This window comes from Aspergillus brasiliensis (assembly GCF_001889945.1).
Source record: "Aspergillus brasiliensis CBS 101740 unplaced genomic scaffold ASPBRscaffold_11, whole genome shotgun sequence".
NCBI classification, from domain to species: domain Eukaryota; kingdom Fungi; phylum Ascomycota; class Eurotiomycetes; order Eurotiales; family Aspergillaceae; genus Aspergillus; species Aspergillus brasiliensis.
The window spans coordinates 956003-983340 of record NW_027137452.1 but is presented as its reverse complement, the minus strand read 5'-3'; the positions used below and the strand labels follow the sequence as shown (position 1 = coordinate 983340).

Here is a 27338-nt window from a genome sequence, read left to right as displayed (position 1 = left end):
TGTCCAGGGTTCGCTTCGCTTGTTCATCTCCGTCTTTCAGTCTTTCCTTGCAAAATCCCCCCCAACACTCATTTCCTTCCTTTGATTCTAATTCCAAGCGTGCGCTACTGCTCCTTTGCTCGACGCGCATGTCTTCTCCATCTAACAGCCTCGTTACATTTCCCCTCGAGCCTTGCTGACGCCTCCCCGAAACGCCTCCAATGCCTTTTCCCCTGCGCTAGCGGTTTTTTTCCCCGATATAACGACTACGTCAGACCCTCCGTGGTATACTTTGCGATTCTAAGGAGACCACGAAACCGTTGACAGCCGTTGACATTCCTGTTGTCGCAGCATACCAGACACAATGTTTCCCTCTCGAGCGTTTCTACGAGTGCGCTCCGTACTACTTGCGATATTTATTATATTAACACTCACTTGGTCCTATTCCCGATGGCGCAGCTATCCTCTCACTGAACAAGCCCAATCCATACAAACACACCAAGAAACCGTCTCGAGCAGCAGACATACCGAAGGCCATATCCAATTCTGGCGTCAGTTTCAGCCACTTCTGACCGCTCATGAGCCAAAATGCGAGCCACCTCTGAGATTAGGATCGGCACCGTCAATTAGATTCGAACAATCGAACCCAGAAGACCGCCCGGAGCTGCTGGACATGCTCCCGTTTGACGTGGATACGATGAAAAATGCACACAGTGGATTTGTCGATGCGATCAATACCAACCCGCCCCAACTGAATTATACACGGAATACGCGAGGCCTGGTTTCCACCGCGGGGGGCTCCTACCTACCCGTGCTGGTCATCTCGCTCCGAATGCTTCGTAGAACAGGCTCAAAGTTACCGGTCGAAGTCTTCCTCGCAGATGAGGGGGAGTATGAAGAGCACATCTGCGAGGTGGTCCTGCCATCATTGAATGCGCGATGTGTGCTCCTGTCGGAAATTCTCGATGCCGTCCCGGGCGATATGAGGGTCGAGAAATACCAATTCAAGCTTCTCGCAATGCTGTTCTCGTCATTCGAAGAAATCCTCTTCTTGGATGCCGATGCGTTCCCGCTTCACTCCCCGGAAATGCTATTCGTCAACGGCCCCTTTCCCTCGACGAATATGGTCACTTGGCCTGATTTTTGGGCATCCACCGTTTCGTCCTACTACTATGAGATTGCCTCTCAACCGTATCCCGAGAACGCAGTCCGACAGTCCAGCGAATCCGGAGAGGTCCTGATATCGAAGAAGACGCACATGAAAACCCTTCTTCTAAGCACCTACTATAACATGTGGGGTCCCGACTTCTATTACCCGTTGCTCTCGCAAGGCGCAGCAGGTGAAGGCGATAAAGAAACCTTCGTCGCAGCCGCCATGACCCTTCAGGAGCCATACTACCAGGTCTCGGAGCCGATTTGCGCCATCGGCCATGGCACACAGGGCGGTCTAGCCGGCTCTGCTATGGTGCAGTTTGATCCAATTGAAGACTACGCTCTGACGCTGAAAGGCGAGTGGCGGGTCCATGGGTCGAAGGCCCCCGCCCCTCGAGCATTCTTCATCCACGCCAATTTCCCCAAGTTCAACCCGGCCACTGTGTTCGACAAGCAGGCCGTGAACCCGGCTTTCGCAGATGACGGGAGCTACACGCGCGCATGGACAATACCCAACGAGGTAATTAAGGCCTTTGGCACTGATGTCGAGAAGCGATTCTGGGAAGAGATTCTCTGGACAGCGTGCGAACTTGAGGATAAATTCAGTACTTGGAAGAATAAGAAGGGCATCTGCAAGGGGGTGACGAACTATTGGAACGCCATGTTCGGTATCGGGCATGCTCGTTGAGTTAGGTTCGCGCGGTTCCCGGGTTTCAGCCTTAGCACTGGTCGCTTATGAACCATCTTCACGAAAATAGTCTCTTGACTTATGGTGTCGGATTCGACCTTATGAGTCGATGCCTGATCCACTTTAATCGGGAATGAGCAACGGCTCACCGAGACACGCAGTGACGAAGACTATTCGACTCATTTTGCCCCAGTAGGAGCGACCTATATACGCCCACGTCTCATCATAGAGACAACATACCAAGATACTTTGGACCTGCCTTGGATACCTTCTATATAAAGCAACAGGAAATTCCAGGAATCAGGACCAACTTCTTCCTCTTCGACAATATACAGATATTCACAATCACCTCTTCACGCCATGTCATGTCACGCCATGCCATCCAGCCTTGCTTCTAAGTTATTTTCATGTACCATATACCAATACCCATACAGCCTAGCTACACCACACTACTATAAATACAACACATTGATGTAAATCTCTATACATACAATCTAACCTAATGATACAATCCAGAGGGGAGAATAGCACCACCTCCACAACCACCTAAAGGTACACTTTCCCCCCTAGCTTAAAGACAATCAAATCACTCCCTCTCAATAGTCCCCGCGACCTGCGCCTTCCTAACCGCCTCCCTAAACATCTCCTTACACGGCACTCTCGAGCCCAACCTAGCGCACAATAAAAACGCCCCACTCAGCTTTCGGTGCAAACTATACGTTTCCTCCGGCGGAGGCGTCAACCTCTCCCGAATCATAAGGGGAATCAACCCCCTCACGCGATCCGTAATAGTCTGATCCCTGAAATCATACACATCTGGAGACGACTCCATAAACGGCTCCGCGATGGTAATAACAGAGGTGACATGCGCATCGACCATCTCCTGACTCTCATGACCCGTGAGATATCCCAATTCGCGGGATAGCTCCGCACAGCGCAGCCGATCGTTTCTCGCCGCCGCAATGAGCGTATGCACATACTTCGTGATGAACTCATCGGGGTATTCGCGCGAGGCGCCGAAATCGAGTAGTTCGAGTTGGTTCGTCTCGGCGTTGTAGAGGAAGTTGGTCCAGTTGGGGTCGGTCTGCATGTATTTGAATTCGGTGATTTCGCGGAGACACAGGCGGAGGATTTGGGTGCCGATCCAGTCGCGTTGGGATTGCGTGAAGGTTTGGATTTTGGTGACGGCGATGCCGTTGAGCCGTTCCATTGTTAGGACTTGTTTGCCCGAGGCTTCGGGGATGATGGCGGGAATGTGGAAGACGGGGTCGTCGGCGAGGAGGGAGCGGAAGTGCTCGCCGCAGGTCGCTTCGCGGTGGTAGTCGCATTCCCAAGCAAGTTCGGTGCGGGCGTTGGCGATGGTTTTGTCGAGGTAGAGGCCGCGCGGGAGGAGGCGGGAGGCGGTTAGGAGGATGGAGAGGTTGTTGAGGTCGGAGTCGATGGAGTCGGCTACGCCTGGGTATTGAATTTTGACGGCTACCGGTTGGCCAGTGGAGGCGAGGACGGCGCCGTGCACTTGTCCGATGGAGGCAGCTGCCATGGGGATTTCGTCGAAGGAGGAGAAGAGGTCGCGCCAGTTGGGGCCGAGGTTGTCGGTTAGGACTTTGTCGCGTTGCGAGGCCGGCATGTAGTCTGCGCGGTCCTGGACTCGTTGGAGGACTTCGTGGATGGAGTCAGGTAGCATTTTGGTGTCTAGGTGGTGTTAGAGGAGTGGGTTCATTGAGTGAATGGAGTAAGGGTGAGTGTACCTTGGATGCTCAGCATCTGTCCCAGCTTGAGGGCCGCTCCGCGCATCTTGGAGAGTTTTGCGACAAGACGTTCCATGTTTCCTGCGCTGAACATGAGGGAACCGGTGCTTTCAGACTGGCTCCCCGTGGCTCGTCGTAGGCTTTCACTGACGGCGCCAAAGGCCATGGATGTAGCTAGACCACCATATTGCCACAGTCTACCTAGTCGAGAGGCGGGAACGCGAGACTCAATCATCTTGTATGTTTCCTGCTGCTTCAGAGCTGCGGCGGTTTCAGGTTCCACCTGCGGGCACTTCATTAGATACAGACCCCCAGTTGGCTGCGACTGCTGGCACTCACTGTTGTTGTTGACACAATGTCATCCACCACCTGGGCCTCTTCTTTCGATAGTCCCTCCTTCTCAATGGCTTTGGCGTAAGGAGGAGGCATCGGAGATCTTCCTTTGTATCTTAGATCCGCAGCAGCTTGCCGAGACAGCATCTTAGCAACCTTGGGGCTGTGGAATATTTCCTTCATCATATCCTCCGAAATCTCCTCCTGTTGTTCCGTAGGCTGGGTTGACGACGCAGGTTTCTCGGTGCCTACGGGGGAGTGGAATACGTCGGCATTGATATCAGTGTTGATGCCTGTTTGCGTGTCGCTGGACGTCTTAGGTAGTTTAACCCTAGGAAGTCCCGACGAGCCGGGGGTTGTCTGTTTGGAGCGTTCATAGAATACATCTTGCTGCTGGCTAACATCCAATTGACTAGCTCCATAGCCGGTGTGTTCCGCCGTAGATGAAGGGATCTGCGACTCTGCCTGTCGTTGTGCTTTCCTGGCCTCATCCGGGGAGAGATTCGTGTGCGCGGGGGATGAGCTCGGGGCCCGGGGTGGCGGTGCGGGTGCCGATTCGGTGGGAGAGGGGTCATTGAACCGCTTTGCCAAGGCTGCTGCAGCTTGTGCGGTCATACAGAGGCCATCGGCCTGGCTCTTGATGCCTTTGGTGAGGGTCGACGTCCTGGTAAATAAGTCTAGCTGGCGCTGCCGCACCTCGAGGTGCTTCACGGCCACGGACTTGGCGACATTGAACAGTTGGATCGCGTCCAACAGACGCTTGCCCGACATGATTAGTGAAGTAGTACGAAACCCGGGCTGGTCTCCAGACTACCGTCTTCGCATGATGGAAAATGAAGCAATTGGGAGAGAAGCGCGAGAGCAAGCCGGCGAGCGTTTCTCCCGCCTCGAAAAGCCGCGGTGGTTTTCTGCCGGGCGGCACCGCCCCCCGGAGAGGTCCGGAGGCAACTGATAAGGAAGACAGCCGATCGGATAAAACCAATAATAGTATTTAAAGGCGAATGTTCCTCCCGCGGATCTCCCTTCCTTCATCACCGCCATGTACCGGCCGCCTTAACTTGTTTGGTGAGGGCAAATGACAGTGAAGACCAACGTGCAGGATATCGAGCAAGAGATCGTGGATCTCGAGGACCGTCTGCGCAATGCACGTGCTCGTCTAGCGTCGGCCTCCGCGTCGCACAAGGGCGGCGGGGGTTCATGTCTACCGGTACCGGAGGGTGTGTTTGCCCCCCGGACGTTCTTCCTCGTACAACCCTTCTTTTCAACTTACCCTTTCCATCTACAAGATACTAACCACAAATTACTACGCTCCAGATGCTACGGAAATAGTGCCCAGCCATGCACTGCTCCTCCTCTCGGATTCAGCCCTTCCCTTGGGCTCGTTCGCCTACTCCAGCGGCCTCGAGTCCTATCTGGCTCATAATAAACCCCTTCCTCGCTCGGTGACCCCAATTGCATCCTTTCATCGCTTCTTGAAGCTCTCGATTGCTTCAATGGCAAGTACCTCACTTCCATACGTTCTGGCAGGATACAGATGCCCAGCGGATTTGGAAACTCTGGACAATGACCTCGATGCGTCTACCCCCTGCATAGTTGCCCAGCGGGCGAGTCTCGCCCAAGGGCGGGCATTGCTCGGAGTCTGGGAACGCGCTTTCCGGAAAACGTATGCGTTCAACCCATTCCACGCTAATCCAAACGCTGCCGAGGCAGTGAAGGTGGTCGAGGAATTCTGCGACATACTGAAGTCCTCGCTGGGCACTGACGAACTAGGGCCCAAAGGTCACTTTGCGCCATTGTGGGGGGTGGTATGTCTGGCCATGGGCATGGACGCCCACCAGACTGCCTATGTCTTTATGTTGAACCATGCAAAGGCCGTTCTTAGCGCTGCTGTCCGTGCGTCGGTAATGGGCCCTTATCAGGCCCAGAACATCTTGGCCAGCAAGGGCCTGCAGAGCATGATCACTCAACGCATAGAGCGTGAGTGGGATACTCCCGTCGAAGATGCAGGACAAATTGTGCCACCCCTCGATCTCTGGGTGGGACGACACGAACTTCTATATAGCAGAATCTTCAACTCATAATGCATTGAGCAGCACGGTAGCTCCTCTCTCGATTCTTATTTGGTCAAAGGTGACATTCCTGTATGAATATAGCTGCATTCATCATCTTTCTCTCCGCCGTGACGTCTTAGTTAATCCTACAACATGCACCGTATTGTCCCACCCAGGTGCCGCTCGAACACTGACGTGGGTATCCAAAAACAACTCCTCTGGACCGGAAGGTAATGAGAAAAGAGAAATGAAAATGAGAAAGAAATAAAAGGAAGAAAAAGAGAAACGAAGAAAGAAAGAAAATTAGAAGGAAACAGAGAAAAGAAACCGGTAACCCGAAGACCAAACAACCCGGCCACTATGCAAAGAAAATATCCGATCAATAGGAACAGATTTAGATCGAACGCCGGCCCTCTGATATCCAGTCCTGCTAAACCACAGTAAAACACCGCACCATGAGCCTTTTTCCATGATTATGGAGCGCAATGGGTAAAAAAAGAAATCAAGCCGTAATAAAGTGACGTAGGTGAGCAAAATGGTAAAGGCGAGAAGGGCAAGAAAGGAAGGAAAGAGGAAAGAAGAGACTATGATACATGAAGTTAGGAGGTGAACCCAGGATGGTGGGTTCTAAACAGATCACAGTGTGACATGCATGTAATCGTTGTTGCCGAAGGACTTGTTGCAGTTGGGACACTTTCGGGACCGCGATGTGAGGCGCTCTTCCACGCATTCTTTGCAGAACACGTGACCACAGGTCTTGATGGCCGTGTTCTTGAAGTTGCGGCGACACACAGTGCAGAGTGCCAGAGTCTGTAGGGTTACGTTAGCGAGCATGATCAGATATAGAAAAATCACGGCAAATAGGTGCAAGGTAAACACACCCTCAGCATTTCATATTCAGACGAAGAGTTCCCGAGGCTCTTGTTCTTCCAGTTCTCCAGGCTCTTCTTGGTATCTGCCAGGGTCACCTTCAGGCCCTCCAGTTCCGTTTCAGCTTGGCGGCATGCACTCGACGCACTAGCCAAGGTCGAATCTTTGGAAGCTGACAACGCCTTAAGTTCGGCCACTTGCCGGTTCAAGCCCTCGATCATGATGTTCTTCTCCGTGACCTGTTGCTGGGCGGCGTAATGTTTGTTCATCATCGAATTCAGTGCTTCCTTGGTCTCGCTAACCTGCTTTTCCATGTTGGCAAGCAGAGAACGGGTAGCTGCCTCAGATTCCTTCAGCTGCGACACGATGTCCGAAGTCTTCGCATTTTGCATGCGCAGTGTGCGAACTTCAAATTCCCTGGCCTCCTTGCTCTTCATCGCAGCGAAATACTTCTGATCGGCCTTGGATTTCTCCGCAATAAGTCGAGCGACCTTCTCCTCCAATGCGCTGAAATCGGTGACTTTCTGTGATGCCAACGACGAGTACTTCTTGCAGGCGACTTGCATCGAGGATAATTCGGTATTAAGCATCGAAAACTGACGTTCCAGGTTGCTGAACTTAGTACGCAATTCTTCGATCGGGATCTCGTCGACGCCCTGTGACGTGCTCTTCTCCTTATCTAGTTCCATGCGCAATCTTTGAACCTCAGATTCTAATGCCGTAATCCGGGCCTGTCCAGCATCTGCAAGTTCTTGCACCTTTGTAGCCGCGGTTTTCTCCTGCTCTTGCGCAGCCTTCCGCATTTGCTGGTCCGCCAAAAGTTCGTCGCGCGCGTTGCGTATCCGTGCCAGATCGGATTCTGCCCGCATCAATTGCGCCTCCTTCTCGGCGATCACATTTTGTGCCTCTTCGTCAACCTGGTTGCGGTAGGCGGTTCGCTCCGATCGGAATTTGGCCGCTTCTTCTCGTAGTTGCACGTTGGTCGCTTCTAAGTGATTGATTCGAGTAACAACATCATCGTACTGGGATTTCAATTGCTTGAACAAGTCCGTATGCGCGTAGTCATCATCAGTAAGTCGTGAATGCTGCCCATCTCACATTAGCACTGTGCGAGTCTAGAAGGCCAGCCGGGTGGGCGTACCTTGACGTTTAGATCCGTTATTTGAGTCAGTAGTTTGGCATTCTCACTCTCCAATTTCTGAAGCTGCTCCTTCTGCTTTTCAGACACGGCCACGAGTTTGTTGTGGGCTTCTTCCAATGCAGGACTCCGCTCGCCGCTAGGGGTCGCGCCGTTGGACGCGGAAGGCTCTTCCTTGGGTGCAGACGCACTATCGCCGCCGGGGCGTTGGGCTCCTAAGATGTACTGCTTCTCTAGTTTGGCAACTGTCAAGCTTCGTGCGCGATCGAGCTTTTTCTCGGCTACCATGTACCGTAAAGAGGCTTCTTCTAAACTTTCTTCGAGTTGCTGTTTTTCGGACAGAGCTTTCTCTAATTCCGCGATGGTGGCTTTCTCCTCGGCCAGCTTTTTGGCGAGCTGAGTTTGTAACTCTGAAGCTTCGGGTGAGGTCCTGGGGGATTTGGACAGCAAGCTAGAGATGACCTGGCGAATATCCTCCGAGCGGGACTTTAGGTGCTTCTCAAATTTGTCGACATCATCGAACAGCAGGCTACTTTGGAAAGTCGGGCGTTCTGGAATTTTGTTTAGCGTTTCCATGTAAACCATCGGCCGGCATGAGTGGGACCCACCCTTGGCATCCTCTTCGGCAGCGCCCATGAGCAATTTGACCTCGTCGACCAACTGTCGACTCGTCAGACAATCTGCACCGGATGAGCAAAATACAAAGATCTACTCACTTGCTTGTACCAGGTATCTATGATACGGAGATGGTCATTGTGGTAGGCGGTGGCTTTGGACATCTCCTTCAGCTTGGCCTCGAGCGACACCTTCTCCCGTTTGTACTCCTGCATCTGGCGCCATATTGCGTCTTTTTGGAAACGCTGCGACGAAAAGACGTCAGTATGTCACCTGGAGGGTAGCGGTAGAGTCGACTTTGGCGTTCCAATCCTATCTAGGGGAACCCTTGGGATAAGTCGGCACCCACGTGGGCAGATCGGGGACTCACCTCCAAATCATCTTTCCAAGGCATATCAGCATCAGGATGGGGTTTGCTACCACCATTGACCGAAGTCGCTTGCTTCTTCAAGGGCGGAGCAGAATCATTATGATCGTAGGCAGCGGCTCTCTTCCGGTCTTCCATCATGACAAAACCGGAATCGGAAGATGCGACGGGGGATGCTTCGGCGGCCGGCATCAGTGGCTAAAGAGGCATACGTCAGAAGAGGCCGTCACCACTGAACAGCAACGGGCCGAAAGCAGGGACCGTAACAATCTCCGACCGTGAAAGAGGTGACGGGGGGTGGTTGTGGTGGTTAAAACGGTGGGTGGAAGGGGGAAAGCGAGGAAGAGGTGGGAGAGGGGGATGGAGAGGGAATGAGTTGAGATAAGCAAAGACTCCCAGCAGGAAGAAGCCAGGAGGATTTTCGGCCTGCCAGTTTAGCGTCCCTTCGCGCCTCCCACGTGACCGCGCCCACTTTCCCCAGGAGTTCAGGTTCAGGTTCAGCTCTTTCCGCCCGCCAATCTAGACTTTTTGCTGGTTTATTACTCCCCGTCCCCTTCTATCTTACTACCTACTACCAACCACCACGGACCAGCCTCACATCATCATCCTTCCCTCCTATCTCCCTATTCTCATTTCGTCCCTCCCTTACCTTTCGCTTCAGCGATGACCGGCATGCAGAATGAAGTCCTTTTCCAGTTCGGCCATTAGTACGTTCTTTGTCCCCCTCCTTCTTCCCGTGTCCCGTCCCGCCTTTCATACAGCTGCTAAACCATCCCTCCTCTGCAGATAAGTCGGGCAAGAAGTTTGCCCCCAAGGCGCCTGCTCGCCGTCCTCCAGCTTCCGCTCCCCCGAGAAGACCCAGTGTAGTCTCCCAGCCATCTGCCTCTCAGACTCCTCAACCCCCAACAGAGAAACCAACTCCCGAACCCGGTCCGCCGGCCCCCGCTATTCAGCCCTCCGTTACCGCTGAACCTTCAGTTCAAGATGAGCCAGCAGTTTCTCCTAAGGGGGATGTCGTTGTACCTCAGTCTGCGACAGCCATTCCAATTCCTCGTCCCAAGCGGAAGGCTTCGGTGTCTGCAGTCTTCCCAGGAACTATAGAACAGATCTCAACCCCTCCTCAACCTACTCCGCCTACACCTACCGCACCAGAACCCCAAGTAGAGCAAACACAGATTTCTGCGACGGACACTGCGACAGCTGCGTCCGATACACGGATATCCCGGCCTGATAATGACGCGACAGTGATTCGTCCATCCAAGCGTCCCAAGACCACCGGAGAATCCATTACCGTCACGACTGATGCTGTCCCCACCGTTTCCGCCGCTTCTGATGTTCCTCCTGCTACTACGATTACGCGCGCCAACGAATCCATTGCGATAGACGCCAATCCTCAACTCGTTACCCCTCCAGCTACCCAGGCTGCACTCACTGATAGCGAAGGCACAGATGCGCGCCCTAGAGCCGACTCGCAGGTAACTACCGCCGAACAAGGTCGAAAGCCAACGAAGACAAGACGGAGATCGGTGAAGGATGTCAATGGTGAAAATGCGACGAAGAAGAAGGAAAGAAAACCTCGGACACGCAAGAAGCGCGAGCCGACTCCCGAAGGCGCCGAATCTGTTGAGATCGCCCCTGCGATGGTCAAGATGTCGGAGCTGTGCAAGGATTTGCGTACGGGTAAAATGTCCAAGCGAGAAACGGAGCTGCGCAACATGGAACAGGCTGAGCTGGAGCGTAAGCAGAAAGCGCAACAAGAAGGCGATACCGAGGCGCCGGTGAAAGAGAATTCGAACGACGCGTCTCCCCCGGAGGACCAGGGTGACAATACAGACAACAAGGCCCAGGCTGGACCCGTGATGAGGATTGTAAACGGAGAGATTGTGCTCGATACTGCTTCGCTGCAGGTGGATCGCCATGCAGATGCCGCGAGGAATGCTGGGGAACTCGAGGATGTAATTGAAAACTCATTCACTCGGAAGATCAACCAGGCGACATATGGAAAACGCTCCAAGACCGAGTCGTGGGACGAGCAGATGACCGATCTTTTCTATCGGGGCTTGCGCATGTTTGGTACGGATTTCATGATGATCAGCAAGTTGTTCCCTGGCCGGTCCCGGCGCCAGATCAAGCTCAAGTTCAACAACGAAGAACGTCGTGACCCCGAGCGTATCAAAGAAACACTACTCGGCCCGCGCGAGCCTATTGACATCTCTACCTATTCGGAGATGACCAATACTGTCTACGATGACCCCAGGCTGATCCAACAAGAGTTAGACGAGGAACGGAAGCGGATTGAGGCTCAGCACGCCAAAGAGAAGGAAGCGCAGGAAGAGATGCTTCGTAATCCTGACGGTGCGGCCGGTGGTGCCGACGGCACTCAGGGCAACGATGTGCCTGTCAAAGCGAAGCGGAACAACAGAAAGCAAGCCATGAAAGCCATGGCTGGTGGCACGGAAGAGGTTTTGGGCACCATTGATGATATACCTTGAGTAAACAAGATCAATAATTTCATTTTTACGGCCGATTTCTATACCATGCGGGGAATACAGGCGTTTTTGGCGTTGCAGTCCAGACCAGTCATACTGCCTGGCGCAGGAGTTTAGTTGGGTCCCTGTTCGTCTTTCTTTTGCCCCCGGTGATGGTGAATGTCTGCTTGTTTACTCTACTTAGCTTACTGCAATGCGGTGACTAAAATGGTGGGAATTATCCGACGATTTGGTCTTACATGTATCTTAGTGCTCGGCCGTTGCAAGGAGTATATCGAAAGAATTCAAGGCTTATAGCGCATACTTTCCAGAGCATCGACTGCCGCACCTTGTCTCTTTCCTGGCTATTACCTGCGGCGTGTTGAGCCAAACCCGGTACTTGCGGTGGTGCTGGAGAAGCGTGGAGTGCGCGATCCTGAGCTACCCTCACCAGGGTCATCATATCTTCTGGATGAGGAAGACCGGGTCCATGAAGATGACGAAGTAGACCGATTCCCTGCGCTTCTTCTCCCCAGCGCATAACCAGCCGCCCCACCACCCAACGCACCCGACCAAAACCCAGGTCTCCAACGCTCATTAGGATCCGAAGAAGGGGCATAAGGAGGCGGCGAGGCCGAGTACGGAGGCGGAGGCCCAGGATAGGGAGGACCATCATCCCCGTAGCCACCACCACCACCTCCTCCTCCTCCTCCACGACGTCGTCGCTGTGGCCGATTCGCCCCCAACCCACAACACTCCTTAAGAATCCCAATTATAATTATCCCAAAGACCACGATCCAGATCCCCCAGAATATCACTCGTCCTACAGAGCCAAGCTCATCACTCGAAGAGCTTGGTCTCTCATTTCGCATGTGTCCGAACCTCTCCTCCCCGACTTCCGTCAGCAGTAGGCGATACTCGACTCCACAGCTCCCTTTCAATATCCACTTGTCGTCGGCATTCCGGTATCCCTCACAGATTACGTCCGTAGCCCCGAGCTTAAGTTCTGGTGGGAGTGATGCAGTGCAGGTCCACTGGACGTCTTCTTCGTCGTAGTCGTAGCCTTCGTTTGTGCACCGCATTGTGTCGATCTCGTACAAATTGCAGATGCGCTTGGATGGGCCGGTGCATTTTAGCTGCGGGATTGGAGATACTCGTCGTGAGGTGGTGAGACGGTTTCCGCGGAGGGTGAGGGAACGGACGCGCGAGAGGAGGATGGCATCTTTGCCTGGGGGTCGGTCGGAGAGAGCGGCGTGTGGGAAAAGGAGGAGGGAGAGAAGGAGCTGTATTATGAGTAGATTGTACATTGTGAGAGGGTCTCTTGTAGAATGATAGCTTTGGATGTTCGTCAGTGGAGAGTGAGCATAAGCATGCTGCCGACGATGATGCAGCGCTTAGATGGCAAGCACACAAGCAATGGTAAGGCGACGTGGTATCAGTACACTTTGTCGGTTTATAACCTCAGTAAGTAGCTCTAGATCAGATATCAATTATGGAACGTGCAAGTTCCAACGTGTCCTCCCCAGAGAACAAGCTGGGGGGCGGTTCTTGCATCCGATCTGGGCTGTGTTGGACCCGCGGTGGAGGATCGATCACCGCTTAGCGTCACCGCAGCGGAAACCTCGACCTTCGCCATTTTCCGGTTCTTTCGTCATTCCTCCAAGACACCTTGATTCAGCCCCTTCTATATAATCCCGCGGCAGTGGTGGCCATGGGCGATGGGCAGAAGTTGAGATATACTGTGACGGACAATGTCTTTCCAACAAAGTGCGATCGAGGTTTTTCCCTCCGCTAAGAACTGCCTAAAGCTGACCCATGACGAACCAGGTGAAACGGTGCCCGTTCCGGCTCAATCCTCGTATGCCACTAATGGCCTAATTCCCCTTGGTTGTTCCGATAGAGGACTAACGAACTAGTCTAGCCTATCTTTTACACAGGGGTTTTTGCTTGGGCAGCTGTCCGTGGTGCTGTTGATCGGAGCCTTCATCAAGTTCTTCATTTTCGGCGAAGCACCTCCGCCGCCTTCCCGCGGCCTTTCACATCGAGCCTCTACCCATCGGCGTTCCAATTCTATCTACACAATCAACCCTAACGAGGCAAATAACCGGTCCTTGAGAGAGAAGCCGTCGAACTCGAATGTCCTCCGTCCGGTGCCTTCGTCCTCGACGAACACCAGGTCCATCCTCCGCAAAACCTACTACAGCGCCATTCCTACAAATCCCCCCAAACATGGCAGGCATAAGATTCATCATTCCTCGCATCAACCAGAGTCTCTGGACTGGTTCAATGTGTTGATCGCGCAGACTATCGCTCAGTACAGACAAACGGCGTACTCGTTGAAGGACTCTCCGACGTCGTCGATCCTCAGCTCGCTCAATGCAGCTCTCAACAATCCTGAGAAAAAGCCGTCTTTTATAGACAAGATTAACGTCACAGATATCTCACTTGGTGAAGAATTTCCCATCTTCAGCAACTGCCGTATCATTGCTGTCGATGACCCCAATTCCGATGGTGGAAGGCTCCAGGCCTTGATGGACGTCGACTTGAGCGACGACAACTTGTCGATTGCCATCGAGACTTCGTTGCTGCTCAACTATCCTAAGCCATGCTCCGCGATTCTTCCTGTGGCACTCTCGGTTTCTGTTGTTCGGTTTTCGGGCACACTATGTATCTCTCTTGTTCCCGCATCCACCCCTCCCCTTCACACACCCTCTCCATCCCCATCCCCTCCCACCGCTGAAGGGAACTCGCGCGGCAAAACAACTGGGGACGCCAACGCACGAGCGGCCGACGAGGATGCTGACGGGCTTCCACCGAAGACCGGGAGCCCGAAGAGCAATGTTGCTTTCTCTTTCCTTCCCGATTACCGGCTGGATCTCTCCGTTCGATCGCTCATCGGCTCCCGGAGCAGGCTTCAAGACGTGCCGAAGGTGGCTCAGCTAGTGGAGGCTCGGGTGCATGCGTGGTTCGAGGAGCGGGTGGTGGAGCCTCGAGTGCAAGTAGTTGGACTGCCTGATCTATGGCCCCGCATGGGCCGGACAGGCGTGCGCACTGGTGACGACTCGGAAACCGGCTCGAACGCGGCATCTCGGAGTGCCATGTCCGCCGATCTTGGAGAGCATCATTTGGGGGATCGAGAACCCGAGGGCCTGCGGTTCCGGGGTGGACTTGCCTCACGGCCTCAATTCGATAGCGTCTCGCGAACCAGCAGTTACAACGTCGAGACAGGAGACTTGCGCAGTCCCAGCTTGGTCCGAGAGGAGAGTTCAGGAGCGCTGAGCGAACAATTCCAGATGCCAGGCTCTTTGTCCGGCGCGGCTGCTCGCTGAGCCAGTTATCTTTCCTTGGTTACGTGTACCATAGATGACTACGATTTTTGAAAAGAAAAAGTATCCGACCTACATAACGAACGGAGTTAGGTAAATAGGGGAATTGAACATCACCATGTGCACAACACACACAAGTCTATCCATCCATGAACAGGTAATAGATGTCATAAATTTCATTGCCATGGTATATAACATAGTCATCACATCAAGCTTTACATTCCACCCCCAAACTTATTTTAAACAGCAGCAACAGCAGCTTTACCCACACTACCAAGGTACGACACACGGTGCGGGTTAGTATCGAGATCGGAGCTACGGTTCAGGGGAGTCCACTTCGGTTCCTCCTGGAAGAGACGCATAGCCTTGACATACTAAACCCAGACAGACCCATTAGTACCCATTCCACATATATATAAGAATCAGAACTTACGTTCTTCTCATCCGTCGTAAAGCGATGGTAGATACCCGCGGGGAGAATGATCAAATCATCCTTGACCAACTTGATGCGCACCCACTCGTCCTCCTTGCCACGAACATCAAAGTATCCCTCACCGTCGCGGATGTAGCGGATTTCCTCGTCCTCGTGAAGATGCTCGTGGAAGAACATCTTCACCTTTTCCTCGTACACATCGCCCATGGTCTTGGGGGACACGATGACCTCATCGCGGTTCTTGTATCCGCGCTCGGCGGCCAGGGCGTCGACGTCCTCGATGTTGGGGCAGTAGCGGTAGAAGACACCCAGAGAGGCGAGGTAGGCTTCGTCAACGCGACGACCGTCGTCGTGGGGCTCGCGCTGGTCGCCCTGGTAGTGAGAAGATGTTAGTCCGGCAACATCGTGGTAACCAATGGAGGGGTAATGAAGCCATGCATGGCGGGAGACACTAAGAGCGAAGGTATACTCACCGGCTTGTTATCGTACCAGTAAGCCTTCATTTTCGACAAATTTTATGGAATGATGATATCAAAAGCACAGAGAGTCTATCACGTCAACAAGAATGACAATCAAACGGGGCAAAGATCAGGAACGAGGATCAACGGCGAATATAAGTCCACCCAAACCCAATAAAGCAGCGCGGGGCCGTGAAAAAAGCCCCTCGTGTGATTGGCTGCAATGCCAAACTTCGGCTCATTTCGTCATTACGTCAGCAAAGCACATCATCTCACCGCCTTTCGGAGTTTGTCTCGGATTTAAGCTTTTTTGCTTGTCGGCACGTGATGCGGACATGAGTTCTTTTTTCCGGGGCAAAAAAGGTTAATCTATGGATTAGTTTAGTTGAAGTCCGGTTGCGGAAGATAGTCAGTATCTAGCTTCTCTCTTCCCCTTCTCCCCCTTTACGCTTTGGGCCATCCGTTCGCAATGGCTTTTCGGGCTCGCTCCGTCGCCCTTCTTCGTTGGGGGTTGGAGCCGAGATCATCCCAGCTGAATGTGCTGGGTAGGAGACGTGGGTTGGCGACGGTGTCGGATGGGACGCGGTATGTTTTTCTCTATCGTGTCTGGAGTGGTATTGTTGATGGCTAGGCGCTAATTTTGGCTCCTTTACAGAGCATACGATGTGGTGGTCATTGGAGGAGGTCATGCTGGCTCCGAAGCCTGTGCAGCAGCAGCTCGTTCAGGCGCCCGAACCGCATTAATCACGCCCTCGCTATCTAACATCGGTGTTTGTTCGTGTAATCCGAGTTTCGGTGGAATCGGAAAAGGTACTATGATCCGAGAAGTTGATGCGATGGATGGTGTCGCGGGACGAATCATCGACAAGGCCGGTATCATGTTTCGCACGCTGAACCAGTCCAAGGGCCCGGCTGTTTGGGGTCCCCGTGCTCAGATCGATCGCGATCTGTATAAGAAGTACATGCAGGAGGAGTTGCAGGGGACGGAAGGATTGAGTATCCTTGAGGGTAAGGTCGCGGATATCGTGGTATCAAAGGACGGGGTCGAGCATACTCCCGGAGCGCAAGGCAAGATCGTTGGTGTTAGGCTGGAGTCTGGCGAGGTTATACCCACTGGCAAGGTGGTTATCACGACGGGCACGTTCTTGGGTGGAGAGATTCATATTGGGCTTGAAGCGTATCCGTCTGGTCGGATGGGTGAGGCTGCTACGTTCGGACTCAGTAAATCCTTGCGGGATGCTGGGTTCACGTTGGGTCGTCTGAAGACCGGGACACCTCCGCGGTTGGATAGGAAGACGATCAACTTTGCGCCTTTGGAGGTCCAGGAGGGAGATCACCCCCCGAGTCCGTTCTCTTATCTCAATGGTAGGGTTCAGGTCGATGACGAGGCCCAGCTTACTTGCTGGATGACCTACACCAACGACGACGTTCACGACATTGTCCGGGCGAACCTAGACAAGACCATCCACATCCGCGAGACTGTCAGGGGTCCCAGATACTGCCCTTCGCTAGAGTCCAAGATCATTCGCTTCACTGACAAGAAGCGCCATTTGATCTGGCTCGAGCCAGAGGGATTTGCGCCCAACGACGTTATCTACCCCAACGGTATCTCCATGACTATCCCCGCCGACGCCCAGTACGCCATGCTGCGGAAGGTCCACGGTCTTGAGAACGTAACCATGCTTCAACCCGGCTATGGAGTCGAGTACGACTATATCGACCCGCGCAATCTTCGACCCACGCTCGAAACGAAACTTATCAGCGGTCTCTACCTCGCCGGTCAGATCAACGGTACTACCGGCTACGAAGAAGCCGCCGGACAGGGTATCATTGCCGGTACCAACGCCGGATTATCCGCCCAAGGCCGGGAACCGCTTACGCTCCGCCGGTCTGACGCATTCATCGGTATCATGATTGACGACCTCATCACGAAGGGCGTCTCAGAGCCCTACCGCATGTTCACGACGCGAAGCGAATACCGCATCACCACTCGCTCCGACAACGCCGACCTCCGTCTCACCCGGATGGCCCGCGAAGCCGGAATCGTCTCCGACAAGCGCTGGCGCCACTTCACGGAAACAGAAGCGCAGATCAACGAGCTCCAAACGCTCCTCGAGAACACGAAAATGTCCTCCTACGCCTGGGCCCGCAAGGGCTTCAAAGCCCGCATCGACCCCTCCCAGCGCTCCGCCCTTGACCTCCTCTGTCTCCGCGAAAGCGACATCGACTCTCTCATCCCGCACATTGAATCACCCACCGGCACTGTGTACTCTGCGTCTTCCTTCCCTCCGGAGATCCGCAATCGTGTCTCCATCGAAGGCCGCTATGCCCCCTTCGTGATCCGGCAGGAAAACGCAGCCAAGAAATCCCTCCGCGACGAGAACTTGTCTATCCCTGCGGACCTGGACTATGCTACCGTTCAGGGCATCAGCATCGAGGAAAAGCAGGCCCTGGAGCGTGTCCGTCCCGTCAGTATCGGCATGGCGAGACGCATCGAGGGCGTGACTCCTTCCGGTGTCCTGAGGGTGCTTATGCATGTACATAGGACCAGTCGGGACAGGACTGCTGCTTCTGCTCCTGCGTCAGAGGGGCTTGAGGAGACCCCTGATGACATTATCAGCCAGGCGCCATGAACTGGTGGATAGACGATCACGTGTTTGTTTGATTAGCGTGTTGGACGACGACTAAACTATACTATTGCATATCACAGCGACGGGCGAACTGAGTCGACTGGGCTGGGCGTATTGGTGTCATTTCGCGGGGGTCTAACTTTCGTACGGTGATTTGGTCTGGAGGCCTGTTATGTATATTATTATACCTTTCGTGTTTTATTCCCGGGTCCCTCTATGTATTATATCATTGTGAAGTTTGGATACATACATATACCAATTCATCTCTATTCTTGTCTATTGTTTGGAGTGGCGATTGACTGTATGACATAGCTGGGGCTTATCATTGAAAATCATAATCCGTTGACCGTGGAAGAATTCTTATAGTATTATGGACTAGGCAAGAATAAAAATTAAGAAATAAGAAGCTAAAACAAAAAGGTAACGAAGAAGAAGAGGAGGAGGAACGAAACGAAGAAGGGGGAAAGAAGGAAAGTGTAACATGATACAACAGAGGTTGTATGTCACTCTTCACCCACCCCCTTGTACTCTTCTGTGTAGTATAGACGATTTTTTTTTTTTTTTTTCTTTTTGGTGGAAGTGTTGTTGTAAGCTATAGTAGAGATCGGTGGATCCCTATTGATGTCACATACTAGTACTAGTATGACCGTACTGGAAACCTTTACTGCAGCCGGATATATATATCTACTACTACCCTCTACGCTGTATTACCGACCGAACTCGAACACAACCAACCATACCGTGGAAAAAGATTTCTAGAAAAACACACGAAAACGACAATGCTCTATTTATATATACATGCATGCATACATACATACACCTTCACAAACACTTTCTCTACGATGCATAGGCTGGGATTAATCAAGGCTTCTTACCCGCCGCGCGGGCAATGCGCTTCTGAACCTCTTCCTTGGAGAGGATTTTGACAGCGTCCTTGGAGAAGACGTAGCTCAGGCCGGACCAGAGGGTGGTTGCGGCGACGAGGTATCTTTTAAAAAATAATGATTAGCTCCATTACGATCTCCTGGAAGCAGTTCGATCGACAAGAAGAAAATGAAGAGAGAAAAAAAAAGTGAAGGGGTAAAAAAACAAAAACATACAACAGAAGGGATTCGCTGGTGGTCACCCACCCAACTACTAACCTCCCGGCGTGTGGCTTAAGTACGGCTGAGCGGACGGGAAGCCCTGTTTTCCACACCCTGTGGTCGTATGTACCAGACAACCACCTGAACGGGTTTACATAGGCCTCTCCGCCTTACGCGCACACACTTTTAAAATAGTGAAGGGACAAGGGTAATAATAACTGGGAAATAGAATGGGGCCACTTACTGAAATCCGGTCATTGCTTCCCTCAAGCTCCAGGCGTCAATGACCGTCTCGGGAAGTACAGGCAGCGCAATCGCACTACCCACTAGAAGCAGCTGCAGGGCCGTATTGATCTTGGACACCGTAGTGGGCTTCACCTCGGCCGAGGGGAGCGAGAAATCCCAGTACCGGGCCATAGTCTTGGGTGGTGGCAGGGATATCCATCGGTAGTAGATTGCGGAAATGGCTAGTCCGACGTCCCGTCCCAGGATGATTACAGCGAGCCAGACTGGGTTTGTTAGCCAATTGCGCTGAAGGTTCGTTGTTGGGTTACTCTTCTGAGACACAACGTACCTGGGATTGACCCGTTCACAGCAAGACAGGTGACTCCGATGGTCATGAGCAGCTTGTCAGCCATGGGGTCGATGATCGTTCCGACAACTGTCTGTAAATTCCATCGTCGTGCGATGTAGCCGTCCACAAGATCTGTGATACCGGCGTATGCGAACAGACCTAATGCGGCTACGTGGTGGTCATGGACAAGGAAGTATCCCACCATAGGTGCAGCAAGTAGACGGGTGAAAGTGAGAATGTTGGGGACGGTGTAGATATTCTCATGAGTCCGCAGAGGCAATTTGGACAGAATTGGCGACTTCTTGGAACTGGATCGAGAATATCACACAGTCAGGCTTCGGGAGGGGCTGATAACAGAATGCAGCCCTCGACGACCTTACACGGTCTGACAGGCGTAATGATAGAGTGCTTACCTTGAAGAGTCCGGATCTGTTGGCTTTTGTGCGGAGTATCGCTTCTGCTGGCCGACACTTCGTGCCAATCGTGACTCTATAGCGCAAGGAAGGCCGACCTTCTTTCGTAATGTGCTGGACTTGAATTTAGCGACTTATCCCCATGGCCGTGCTTGGTAGAACCGTACTTTGCCTGAACCCTTGAGCGACTACCCAGAGTGATCGCTGAGAAGCTGCGTGCTTCTGTTACCGACAACGCCTGCCATCCTCGCTGGGAAAGTGGTGCGCTCCCCAGCGGGGATGCGAATAGCCGAGTGCACTGCCTGGATGCACGTAGAGGCGTTGGGAACATTGCAATTGCTGCCATGATGAGGCTCGTAAGTCGGCAGATAATAGAAAGATGCGGATGATGCCCAGGTGGTATTGCTCAATATAGCTTAGTATGTTTGGTGAACAGTTCCCGACAAGCGATAATTCCCAGTAACCTAGTCGATAGGACGAAGCCAGGCGATACGAGTCAATTGGCGCCAAACACTAGCAAATGACAAAAGTAGTCATGTCATAGAACGATATTAGACGTTCTGATCATATGACCACGTGACGCAGGCCGGAAGGAGAGAAGACGAGATCGTGGAAACGAAAGGACAAGCTCTGCAGCCAACCTCAATGGCCTCGCTTGGAACCAAAGATCCGGAGCTGTTCCAGACTAGAATGAACGAAGTATACTACTGTCTGAACGGGCAGATTATCCGGCTTCCGCGAGACTCCTGGGCACGTGAGTCTCGGGTCAGGCGGCGATCAATCCAACTGGCGGAGTAATTGCCATCCACGACACCGGATAATGGATGACTTGAGACAATGAAGTGCGAGAAGGACCGGATGTTCGACACGAAGCGAAAGGGGGAGGAGAAGGAGATTATAGATAGACCTCGGTCGAGACTCGCAATGGGAGAAAATGCCGGCGGAGTTTTGGTTCCTCCGAGGTCATGTGACTGTATATAGATATGGCAGACTGGAGTTGCCATGAGTGAGGCGGTTCATGGTAGCAAGGTTCCGATGGCAGTAATCCTAGTATCGAGAATGATACGGGAGGCAAGAGTGTGCAGTGCGTGTTGTGTATAAGTAGCTCAGTCAGTCCAGCTATGGTACTGTACACTATCATACGAGGAACATTTCCGTGCAGAATGTGGCACCTAGCTTGCATCAATTTAGGATTATTTGAAATGGATAAAGACCCACACCATAATTAGTGGTCATACATGTTCCCCACTCTTCCTACTCAGATCAAGATCATACCAACAGACCCGCCATATCTTTGGATTGATGGAAATGCTTGAGCGCGAATATCACCCCACTGCACTAGTCACGCTTTGTCCATTGCTCTTCTCAAGGGCCCCGACAAAATCTAACTAGTATGTTGGAAGCATGAAGGCTCATTCGCTGGAAGTTCGGCTACAGGGGTTCCCTGAGTTTCTGCTGGCATATCCGCTTTGTATGTAGACTTAGTAGGGCTGCCGAGTCCCCTAATCTCCTCTGAAGGATCCTGAATTGTTGGTCCAGAACCAGCCGATGGCTCTATCTGTCTCTTCCGCCTGAGACACCAGTATACCGCAGCTGCCATCAAGCCACATCCAGCCACGGCTCCCACAATTGGCCCGGCTATCCACGCTTTTGAATAATGTATTTCTGGAACTGGCCTAGGCGAAGAGGCAGCTGCCGTGGTAGAGGTCAAAGCAGTAGAAGTAGAGACGGTAGCAGTTCCTTTTTGGGTCTGCGTTGTCGTCACTGGTGGTAGAAGCTTCTCAGCACCCGCCGTAATTGATAAGCGGTAATAATTGATTTCTGCAGCTTCCCAGGTTGTAGTACGTATTGAATCCATGGACGTGCTCGTTATGGAGTCAGAATACCAGTAGCTCGTATAGGACTCGCAGGATGCGCTTTGGGTTGAAGAAAAGATTCTGCAGACCCTTGAGTCGATCCAAATAGTGTAATACTGGCTGTTTTGTTCGGTGTCGCTCGAGCTGTGTATGTATGTTGAAGGGCCTATGGTAATCGTATCGGGGATTCCGGCAGCCTCCATCGAGCAGTTAGCGAGCAGGCTATGAACACAGTTAACCCCGATGGTAGTCCGTCCCTCCATGGTATCCACATCCACGATGCTTCCAGCGAGAAAGCTGAAGAGGTCATGAAAGGCAATGTTTCCCTCAAAGACCTGAACATATGTTGTTGTGACTGTTGTGACTACTGTCTTCGTCGTTGACGTCGTCAGCATTGTAGCTGACATTGCCAGCATAGGAAAGGTGACTATGAGAGCAGCGGATGCTGGAAGCATGGCTCACTTCACGCTTGACAGCGCCTTGGATATAACTGGGGGCTAAAAGAGAACCAGAACAAGCGACTGGTAAACGGCAGATGCTCATAGATCGCACAAGCTTGGTGCAGCTCGTATGAAAGCTTCCTGGAACACAAGCGCGGCGCCTGTTAATAGATTGACAGCCAATGACCTGCCATGTATGCCATTTTATAGATGAGAAGAGTTAGTTAAAGGAAAACAGTGGGGAGAAACAGAATGTGAGGAGGCGACGGTGGCTGATGAGCGAGGTGTCACGAAGTGCCCCTGATGGTGCTTCGAAAGCTGGATACCCCACTTGATAGTCAAGTTTATCAATTCGACTACCTGGCAGGAGCCCGCCATACCTACCGGTAATGCTAGGACCTGCATCCTCTGTAGAGCTTTGTAGACCAAGAACACCGGGCGTTGATGCTAAACCACTCAGCCAGCAAGACCGGAGTGCTTTGTAGAAGGCCCCGATGGCCACTGTTGCGGGAGTCGAGCACATATAAACCATACCCAGAGCCAAGTCGTAGCAGTCATGCTCTTCAGAGCCATTAAACCAATAGTCAAGTTTGAGCTTTGTGAGTTTCAGGGCTCTCTGTCCTAAGACCTGATGTGGACGTATGCGAACACGAGAAGGGGAGAGGAGCGGGATGTCACCCGCTAGTCGAACTCCTTCGCTGCCACCCTTAGACCTCACCCTTTTTACCGAACAGCAGGTATCCTGGCGAGCACACCAGGCTTCTTCATTCTTAACTTTGATCTTAGAGCTCATATCCATCCAGACTACAGCCAGATAGAGGCCTCTAAACCGAATCCTCCTGGCAACACTGCTTGGACCATTCGATTTTCATGAGGGCATCTTGTCTCACACGAGTCGGGTCGATAGGTATCTGTGTCACGATTCTTTCGGCCTGCCTCGAGGAATGTCCATAATAGGTCTATGCGGGGATTCACCGGTGGATCACCATCCCGATGACTGATTAGCCGAATAGGGTCCGCGAGCCGATACCCATTCCTATACAAGAAGCCTCAGATAACGGATTCCAGAACAAAGAGTTCTACAGGAGCTTGAAAGGAGATAGAGCTGGAATTTGGAAGAAGTCGATGGGATCGCTTGCTCGACACATCCATCGTTTCATTGGTGTTCTCTATGGGTGAAATAGAGACCTGCTTGGAGAAGCGAGGATAGGTCCTGAATCCTCAAAGCCAATTTCCCGGCAACTACATGAAGCGGTACAATTATCTGAGTCATTTTAGCTAAGTCAATCGTTGCTTTCAAAATCTCAGAATGCTAACATTATGAGTGCCGACTCCAGACTTGATCCGATCCGTTCGCATACGAAAGGTTTACCAATCCAGCCGAACACTGAAAGCCGTCAATCGCCTTCACCTAAAACCCAGAAGTAACGAACTGCGAACAAGTCCCTTCTTAACGGTCGATATGATATTACAAACGAGCTGGCTTTGATTGTGTCGGAGGCCTTGGCTCGTCATCGCAGTATTCCTCGGTCTATGGGCCCGTCTGTGGAAGGCTGGGATACAAGGCGAGGCGAAGATACATGCTGGATTTCTGGCCATTGTAAGTGCTGCCACACGCTGGCCGCCTCATACTGAGATAGGGTTGGCGGAACAAGTGCAGGGCTACTGTCGCTCAATCCAGTGAACTTGCATCCATCATACTGTCATTCAGCCGAGGTGTCCATCATAGCTTGACGCCGACACTGAATCACAGAAGTTTCTATATGTCGGGATCATACCTAGTGTCTAAATGCCTCGCCAGATTTCTCCTACCAAGGGGCTCTCAGTTTACATCAAAAAAAAATTTAACAGTAGATGATTCTGATATGGCTATACATGGTCCCTGTTCTAGCTTGGTATGACACCATGTGCCGGCCATGTCGAGAAAGCTGTAACAACTATAGATTACTGCGATATTTTCTCCTACACGAAGCCTGCTTCGCCTTTTTTACGTAGCACTTGGTATTCTAGCAATGTATTTGATTCTTCCACTTTATATACCAATCAGGACACCCATCTCAAAGCAACATCCAACTTATACAAAGACCCCTTAAACGCAAGCGCACAACGGTCTCTCAACCCAACAGCTAGAACTCATAGAAACATGCTTATCGACTGAAAGTCCCAAATATCTGCCTCCACACTGTATCCTACGGAGTATTACCAAAGGAAAGGAAGTATATACGTCTCAAACAGGACGTTACACAAAAACCCCTCCTCATCACAGCCCAACGAACACTTAGTCACGAACAATCAGCCTTCACTCTTCACCGAAAGAGAAAGAGAGAGAGGGATAGAACTTTGCGGCTCATCACACAAGCTCAATACTCATATCCTAGACAAAAGCACGATAGCACGATAGCACAACAGAAGCCACAACCCAAGCTACAATACCCAAGACCCTGTCCAAGAATATGAAACCGTACCTTCAATCTCAGTGCCCAATGTGCATTATAATCACATCCTGTCCATTTCATCTCATCCACCAAATCTCTCCATGGGGTCTCGACCATTGCTCTATCCATTCAAATAACCACCAGCAGCACTTTCATTGACGTAGCAAATCCGCCACAAGCAAACCAGCACACGGAGTATACGGTCTACCGGCCAATGATAGTAGTAAACAAGTCATTGATAGCCTCGTTTTCTTCGGGTTTGCAACTCTTTTCTCTTTGCTTTTTGTTGATGCCCACCGCCATGTCCATGGCTATACTGATGGGGGAGTGATGGCTGAGACATTAGCCTTCACTATCGAATTGAGTCGTAACTATATGTCTTGGGCGTAGTCAGCGTTTGTGTGTGGCTTATTTTATGTATAGGCTGTCGCTATGAAGATTGTCCGTCGATAGATCAGATTGAGTATTAGGAGTACGCGGTGTTTCAGATACTGAGGTCAGGTGGCTAGGATAGCTGTAGTATGGTAGTTAGTTTCTGAGACATATGGGAGATTGACAAAGGAGATAGTTGGTCTAGACTCAAGATCAACTCATAAGAGGCTTTTGATTGTGCTCTAGTCAGGTATTCATGCGTTTTGCTAATGGAGGGGATGATTGTTGTAGTTGATGGGATTGTGGTCTGTATTGACCAAAGAAGAAGAGAAGGTATCGCGATGGATGATGGTAAAGTACCTTCGCCGTACTACTATGACAAACGAGAATTATACTATGAAATCTGTTATAATAGACAACACATAAACATACAGTGTTAAATAACTAATACCCATTCCGCAAATCACTCTAGTAGAGGTAAAATCACATTATCGTCCATATGTAGTGCTAGTGTAGACTACTACTAATCGATATCCCAGCTACTACCCAGACCGACAACCACAACCACAACCACAGCACCAGGAAAAGATATCCGACAGTTACAACTGCAACTTACACGGAAGAGGCAAACTCTACTCCCCCCTCATCCTAACTATACAACTTAGTAGCTAATGGTGCACCGCACCTTACATACCCTCCCGCTTACATCCCCTCCCCAAAATCCAGTATTGCCAGTAACACAAACACAAACACCTCGTGTTGATACTCACACAACATGCCCACATATCCCCCGTAAACAGAAAACGCCCCCGCGATGATCTATCAATTTATCCAATTCTTGATCAAGATGGCACAACATATTCCTGTCTTCCTTGTCTTTCAGCAAGGGTATCCCAACGTATAATTGTATCCCATTATTTCCCCCTCTCTTAGCCTGTTCTGCTCTATTGATAATAAGTAAGGTAAAACAACTCCATAGACAATAGTCCAGAACTCTACGACATAGACTAGTAGTCTGTGGCAAAGTCGAAGATTGATTGAATGAATGAAATGAACATAGGCACGAGCGCGGCACAGCACAGCACAGCGCAGCACAGTACCCAGCCACATTCCTCATGCTTGCCTGCCCAACATAGCATGTCATCAGCCATCATGCCTGTCTGTCTGTGCTGAGTACACACCCAAAAAGAAACAAGGTAAAAAAAAGGTAAATCAGAAAAGGGAAGTGAAAGGTCTCCTCAACAAACTTTACTTGCCATGTGATTGACACAGCCATCAAAAGCACACGTTTACATTCTACATTCTTGAGGATGGCAGATTACACTTATGTAGATACGAGATACTTTTACTACGTAACATTCCACGGGAGGTTTCCCCGGCATGTGGTGATGGGGTGGGAAAGTGTATAGACACTAGCTGATTACTAGAAAAGGAACTTGGATGGGGGTATACGTACTCCGTAACTTCAGCTCTAAAACATATACGTAGTAGTTATCAGGTTAAGAAAAATGAGGAATATGGAATGGAATAGTGAAAGAAAGGAAAGACGAACCTTACATTGTCTATTTACCCTTAAGGAATGAAAACGGCTATACCGTGTCACTGCCCATAGGTATGCACACAGACACACATACGTACATACGTACATAGTATGTAGGACGTGCATAGTTAACAGACGATGCGATCTGATCTCATCTGGTGTCTGGGGGTGGATGATGGATCGATCGGGGGGTTGGGTATCCACACAGGCAACGCAACCAGATCTACTCCGGTACCCATCTAACTACCTAATCTACCTTGGCAGGTTTAAGGCAAGGGTTGAAAAGCTCTTTTGAGTTTTGCAGTGTAGATCTAACCGACCTATATACCAAGTAAACCAACTGTCACTTCTTAATTCGTCAGCGCAC

At 51.5% G+C, this 27338-nt stretch overlaps 11 protein-coding genes across 11 annotated transcripts; 5 read left to right on the top strand and 6 right to left on the bottom strand.

Moving 5' to 3' along the window:
• The first annotated feature begins 237 nt into the window (after nucleotides 1-237).
• On the top strand, nucleotides 238-2145 carry ASPBRDRAFT_295648 (alpha-mannosyltransferase). The gene is made up of 2 exons (XM_067622674.1): nucleotides 238-1824; nucleotides 1890-2145. Exon 1 carries the CDS (start codon nucleotides 344-346, stop codon nucleotides 1817-1819), a length of 1476 nt encoding a protein of 491 aa, XP_067476411.1. The 5' UTR covers nucleotides 238-343; the 3' UTR covers nucleotides 1820-1824; nucleotides 1890-2145.
• ASPBRDRAFT_295467 (protein kinase COQ8) lies at nucleotides 2113-4801 on the bottom strand. Its single transcript, XM_067622670.1, has 3 exons — nucleotides 3907-4801; nucleotides 3568-3850; nucleotides 2113-3511 (listed from the first exon to the last, which is right to left on the bottom strand). The coding sequence occupies exons 1-3, from the start codon at nucleotides 4669-4671 to the stop codon at nucleotides 2406-2408; spliced, it is 2154 nt and encodes a 717-aa protein (XP_067476410.1). The 5' UTR covers nucleotides 4672-4801; the 3' UTR covers nucleotides 2113-2405.
• Nucleotides 4802-4823: 22 nt separating this feature from the next.
• Nucleotides 4824-6290, top strand: ASPBRDRAFT_295481 (urease accessory protein UreF). The gene is made up of 2 exons (XM_067622672.1): nucleotides 4824-5117; nucleotides 5215-6290. Exons 1-2 carry the CDS (start codon nucleotides 4976-4978, stop codon nucleotides 5979-5981), a joined length of 909 nt encoding a protein of 302 aa, XP_067476409.1. The 5' UTR covers nucleotides 4824-4975; the 3' UTR covers nucleotides 5982-6290.
• Nucleotides 6291-6587: 297 nt separating this feature from the next.
• On the bottom strand, nucleotides 6588-9133 carry ASPBRDRAFT_198719 (E3 ubiquitin-protein ligase BRE1; the record flags this gene model as incomplete). The annotated part of the gene is made up of 6 exons (XM_067621233.1): nucleotides 6588-6761; nucleotides 6833-7906; nucleotides 7963-8510; nucleotides 8568-8619; nucleotides 8676-8819; nucleotides 8945-9133. 6 exons carry the CDS (start codon nucleotides 9131-9133, stop codon nucleotides 6588-6590), a joined length of 2181 nt encoding a protein of 726 aa, XP_067476408.1.
• Nucleotides 9134-9620: 487 nt separating this feature from the next.
• Nucleotides 9621-11433, top strand: ASPBRDRAFT_198718 (transcription factor TFIIIB subunit BDP1; the record flags this gene model as incomplete). The annotated part of the gene is made up of 2 exons (XM_067621232.1): nucleotides 9621-9648; nucleotides 9728-11433. 2 exons carry the CDS (start codon nucleotides 9621-9623, stop codon nucleotides 11431-11433), a joined length of 1734 nt encoding a protein of 577 aa, XP_067476407.1.
• A 905-nt stretch (nucleotides 11434-12338) lies between these two features.
• ASPBRDRAFT_132340 (DUF1183 domain protein) lies at nucleotides 12339-12716 on the bottom strand (the record flags this gene model as incomplete). Its single annotated transcript, XM_067618428.1, has 1 exon — nucleotides 12339-12716. A coding segment is annotated over one exon (378 nt), but the record flags the coding sequence as incomplete, so codon positions are not given.
• Nucleotides 12717-13160: 444 nt separating this feature from the next.
• mmm1 (ERMES complex subunit MMM1) lies at nucleotides 13161-14738 on the top strand (the record flags this gene model as incomplete). Its single annotated transcript, XM_067627785.1, has 3 exons — nucleotides 13161-13176; nucleotides 13237-13267; nucleotides 13331-14738. The coding sequence occupies 3 exons, from the start codon at nucleotides 13161-13163 to the stop codon at nucleotides 14736-14738; spliced, it is 1455 nt and encodes a 484-aa protein (XP_067476405.1).
• Nucleotides 14739-14974: 236 nt separating this feature from the next.
• ASPBRDRAFT_209555 (acireductone dioxygenase (Ni2+-requiring)) lies at nucleotides 14975-15771 on the bottom strand (the record flags this gene model as incomplete). The annotated part of the gene is made up of 3 exons (XM_067621869.1): nucleotides 15642-15771; nucleotides 15169-15540; nucleotides 14975-15109 (listed from the first exon to the last, which is right to left on the bottom strand). The coding sequence occupies exons 1-3, from the start codon at nucleotides 15669-15671 to the stop codon at nucleotides 14975-14977; spliced, it is 537 nt and encodes a 178-aa protein (XP_067476404.1). The 5' UTR covers nucleotides 15672-15771.
• A 245-nt stretch (nucleotides 15772-16016) lies between these two features.
• On the top strand, nucleotides 16017-18608 carry ASPBRDRAFT_77430 (tRNA modification protein MTO1). Its single transcript, XM_067629363.1, has 2 exons — nucleotides 16017-16211; nucleotides 16282-18608. Exons 1-2 carry the CDS (start codon nucleotides 16096-16098, stop codon nucleotides 18257-18259), a joined length of 2094 nt encoding a protein of 697 aa, XP_067476403.1. The 5' UTR covers nucleotides 16017-16095; the 3' UTR covers nucleotides 18260-18608.
• Nucleotides 18609-19117: 509 nt separating this feature from the next.
• On the bottom strand, nucleotides 19118-20674 carry ASPBRDRAFT_32876 (cardiolipin synthase; the record flags this gene model as incomplete). Its single annotated transcript, XM_067623061.1, has 5 exons — nucleotides 19118-19244; nucleotides 19586-19850; nucleotides 19916-20223; nucleotides 20329-20442; nucleotides 20496-20674. 5 exons carry the CDS (start codon nucleotides 20672-20674, stop codon nucleotides 19118-19120), a joined length of 993 nt encoding a protein of 330 aa, XP_067476402.1.
• Nucleotides 20675-21712: 1038 nt separating this feature from the next.
• ASPBRDRAFT_57680 (uncharacterized protein) lies at nucleotides 21713-24223 on the bottom strand (the record flags this gene model as incomplete). Its single annotated transcript, XM_067627784.1, has 5 exons — nucleotides 21713-22629; nucleotides 23009-23185; nucleotides 23455-23621; nucleotides 23986-24035; nucleotides 24101-24223. 5 exons carry the CDS (start codon nucleotides 24221-24223, stop codon nucleotides 21713-21715), a joined length of 1434 nt encoding a protein of 477 aa, XP_067476401.1.
• Nucleotides 24224-27338: the final 3115 nt, after the last annotated feature.

What these genes read in the sequence shown, in the direction of transcription:
- ASPBRDRAFT_295467 (XM_067622670.1), bottom strand. Translation starts at nt 4,671, where the DNA reads ATGTCGGGCAAGCGTCTGTTGGACGCGATCCAACTGTTCAATGTCGCC. An exon ending in ACATTGTGTCAACAACAACA is followed by an intron (nt 3,851 to 3,906) that starts GTGAGTGCCAGC and finishes AAGTGCCCGCAG; the next exon opens with GTGGAACCTGAAACCGCCGC. An exon ending in ACAGATGCTGAGCATCCAAG is followed by an intron (nt 3,512 to 3,567) that starts GTACACTCACCC and finishes AACACCACCTAG; the next exon opens with ACACCAAAATGCTACCTGAC.
- ASPBRDRAFT_295481 (XM_067622672.1), top strand. Translation starts at nt 4,976, where the DNA reads ATGACAGTGAAGACCAACGTGCAGGATATCGAGCAAGAGATCGTGGAT. An exon ending in ATGTCTACCGGTACCGGAGG is followed by an intron (nt 5,118 to 5,214) that starts GTGTGTTTGCCC and finishes ACTACGCTCCAG; the next exon opens with ATGCTACGGAAATAGTGCCC.
- ASPBRDRAFT_295648 (XM_067622674.1), top strand. Translation starts at nt 344, where the DNA reads ATGTTTCCCTCTCGAGCGTTTCTACGAGTGCGCTCCGTACTACTTGCG.
- ASPBRDRAFT_77430 (XM_067629363.1), top strand. Translation starts at nt 16,096, where the DNA reads ATGGCTTTTCGGGCTCGCTCCGTCGCCCTTCTTCGTTGGGGGTTGGAG. An exon ending in ACGGTGTCGGATGGGACGCG is followed by an intron (nt 16,212 to 16,281) that starts GTATGTTTTTCT and finishes GCTCCTTTACAG; the next exon opens with AGCATACGATGTGGTGGTCA.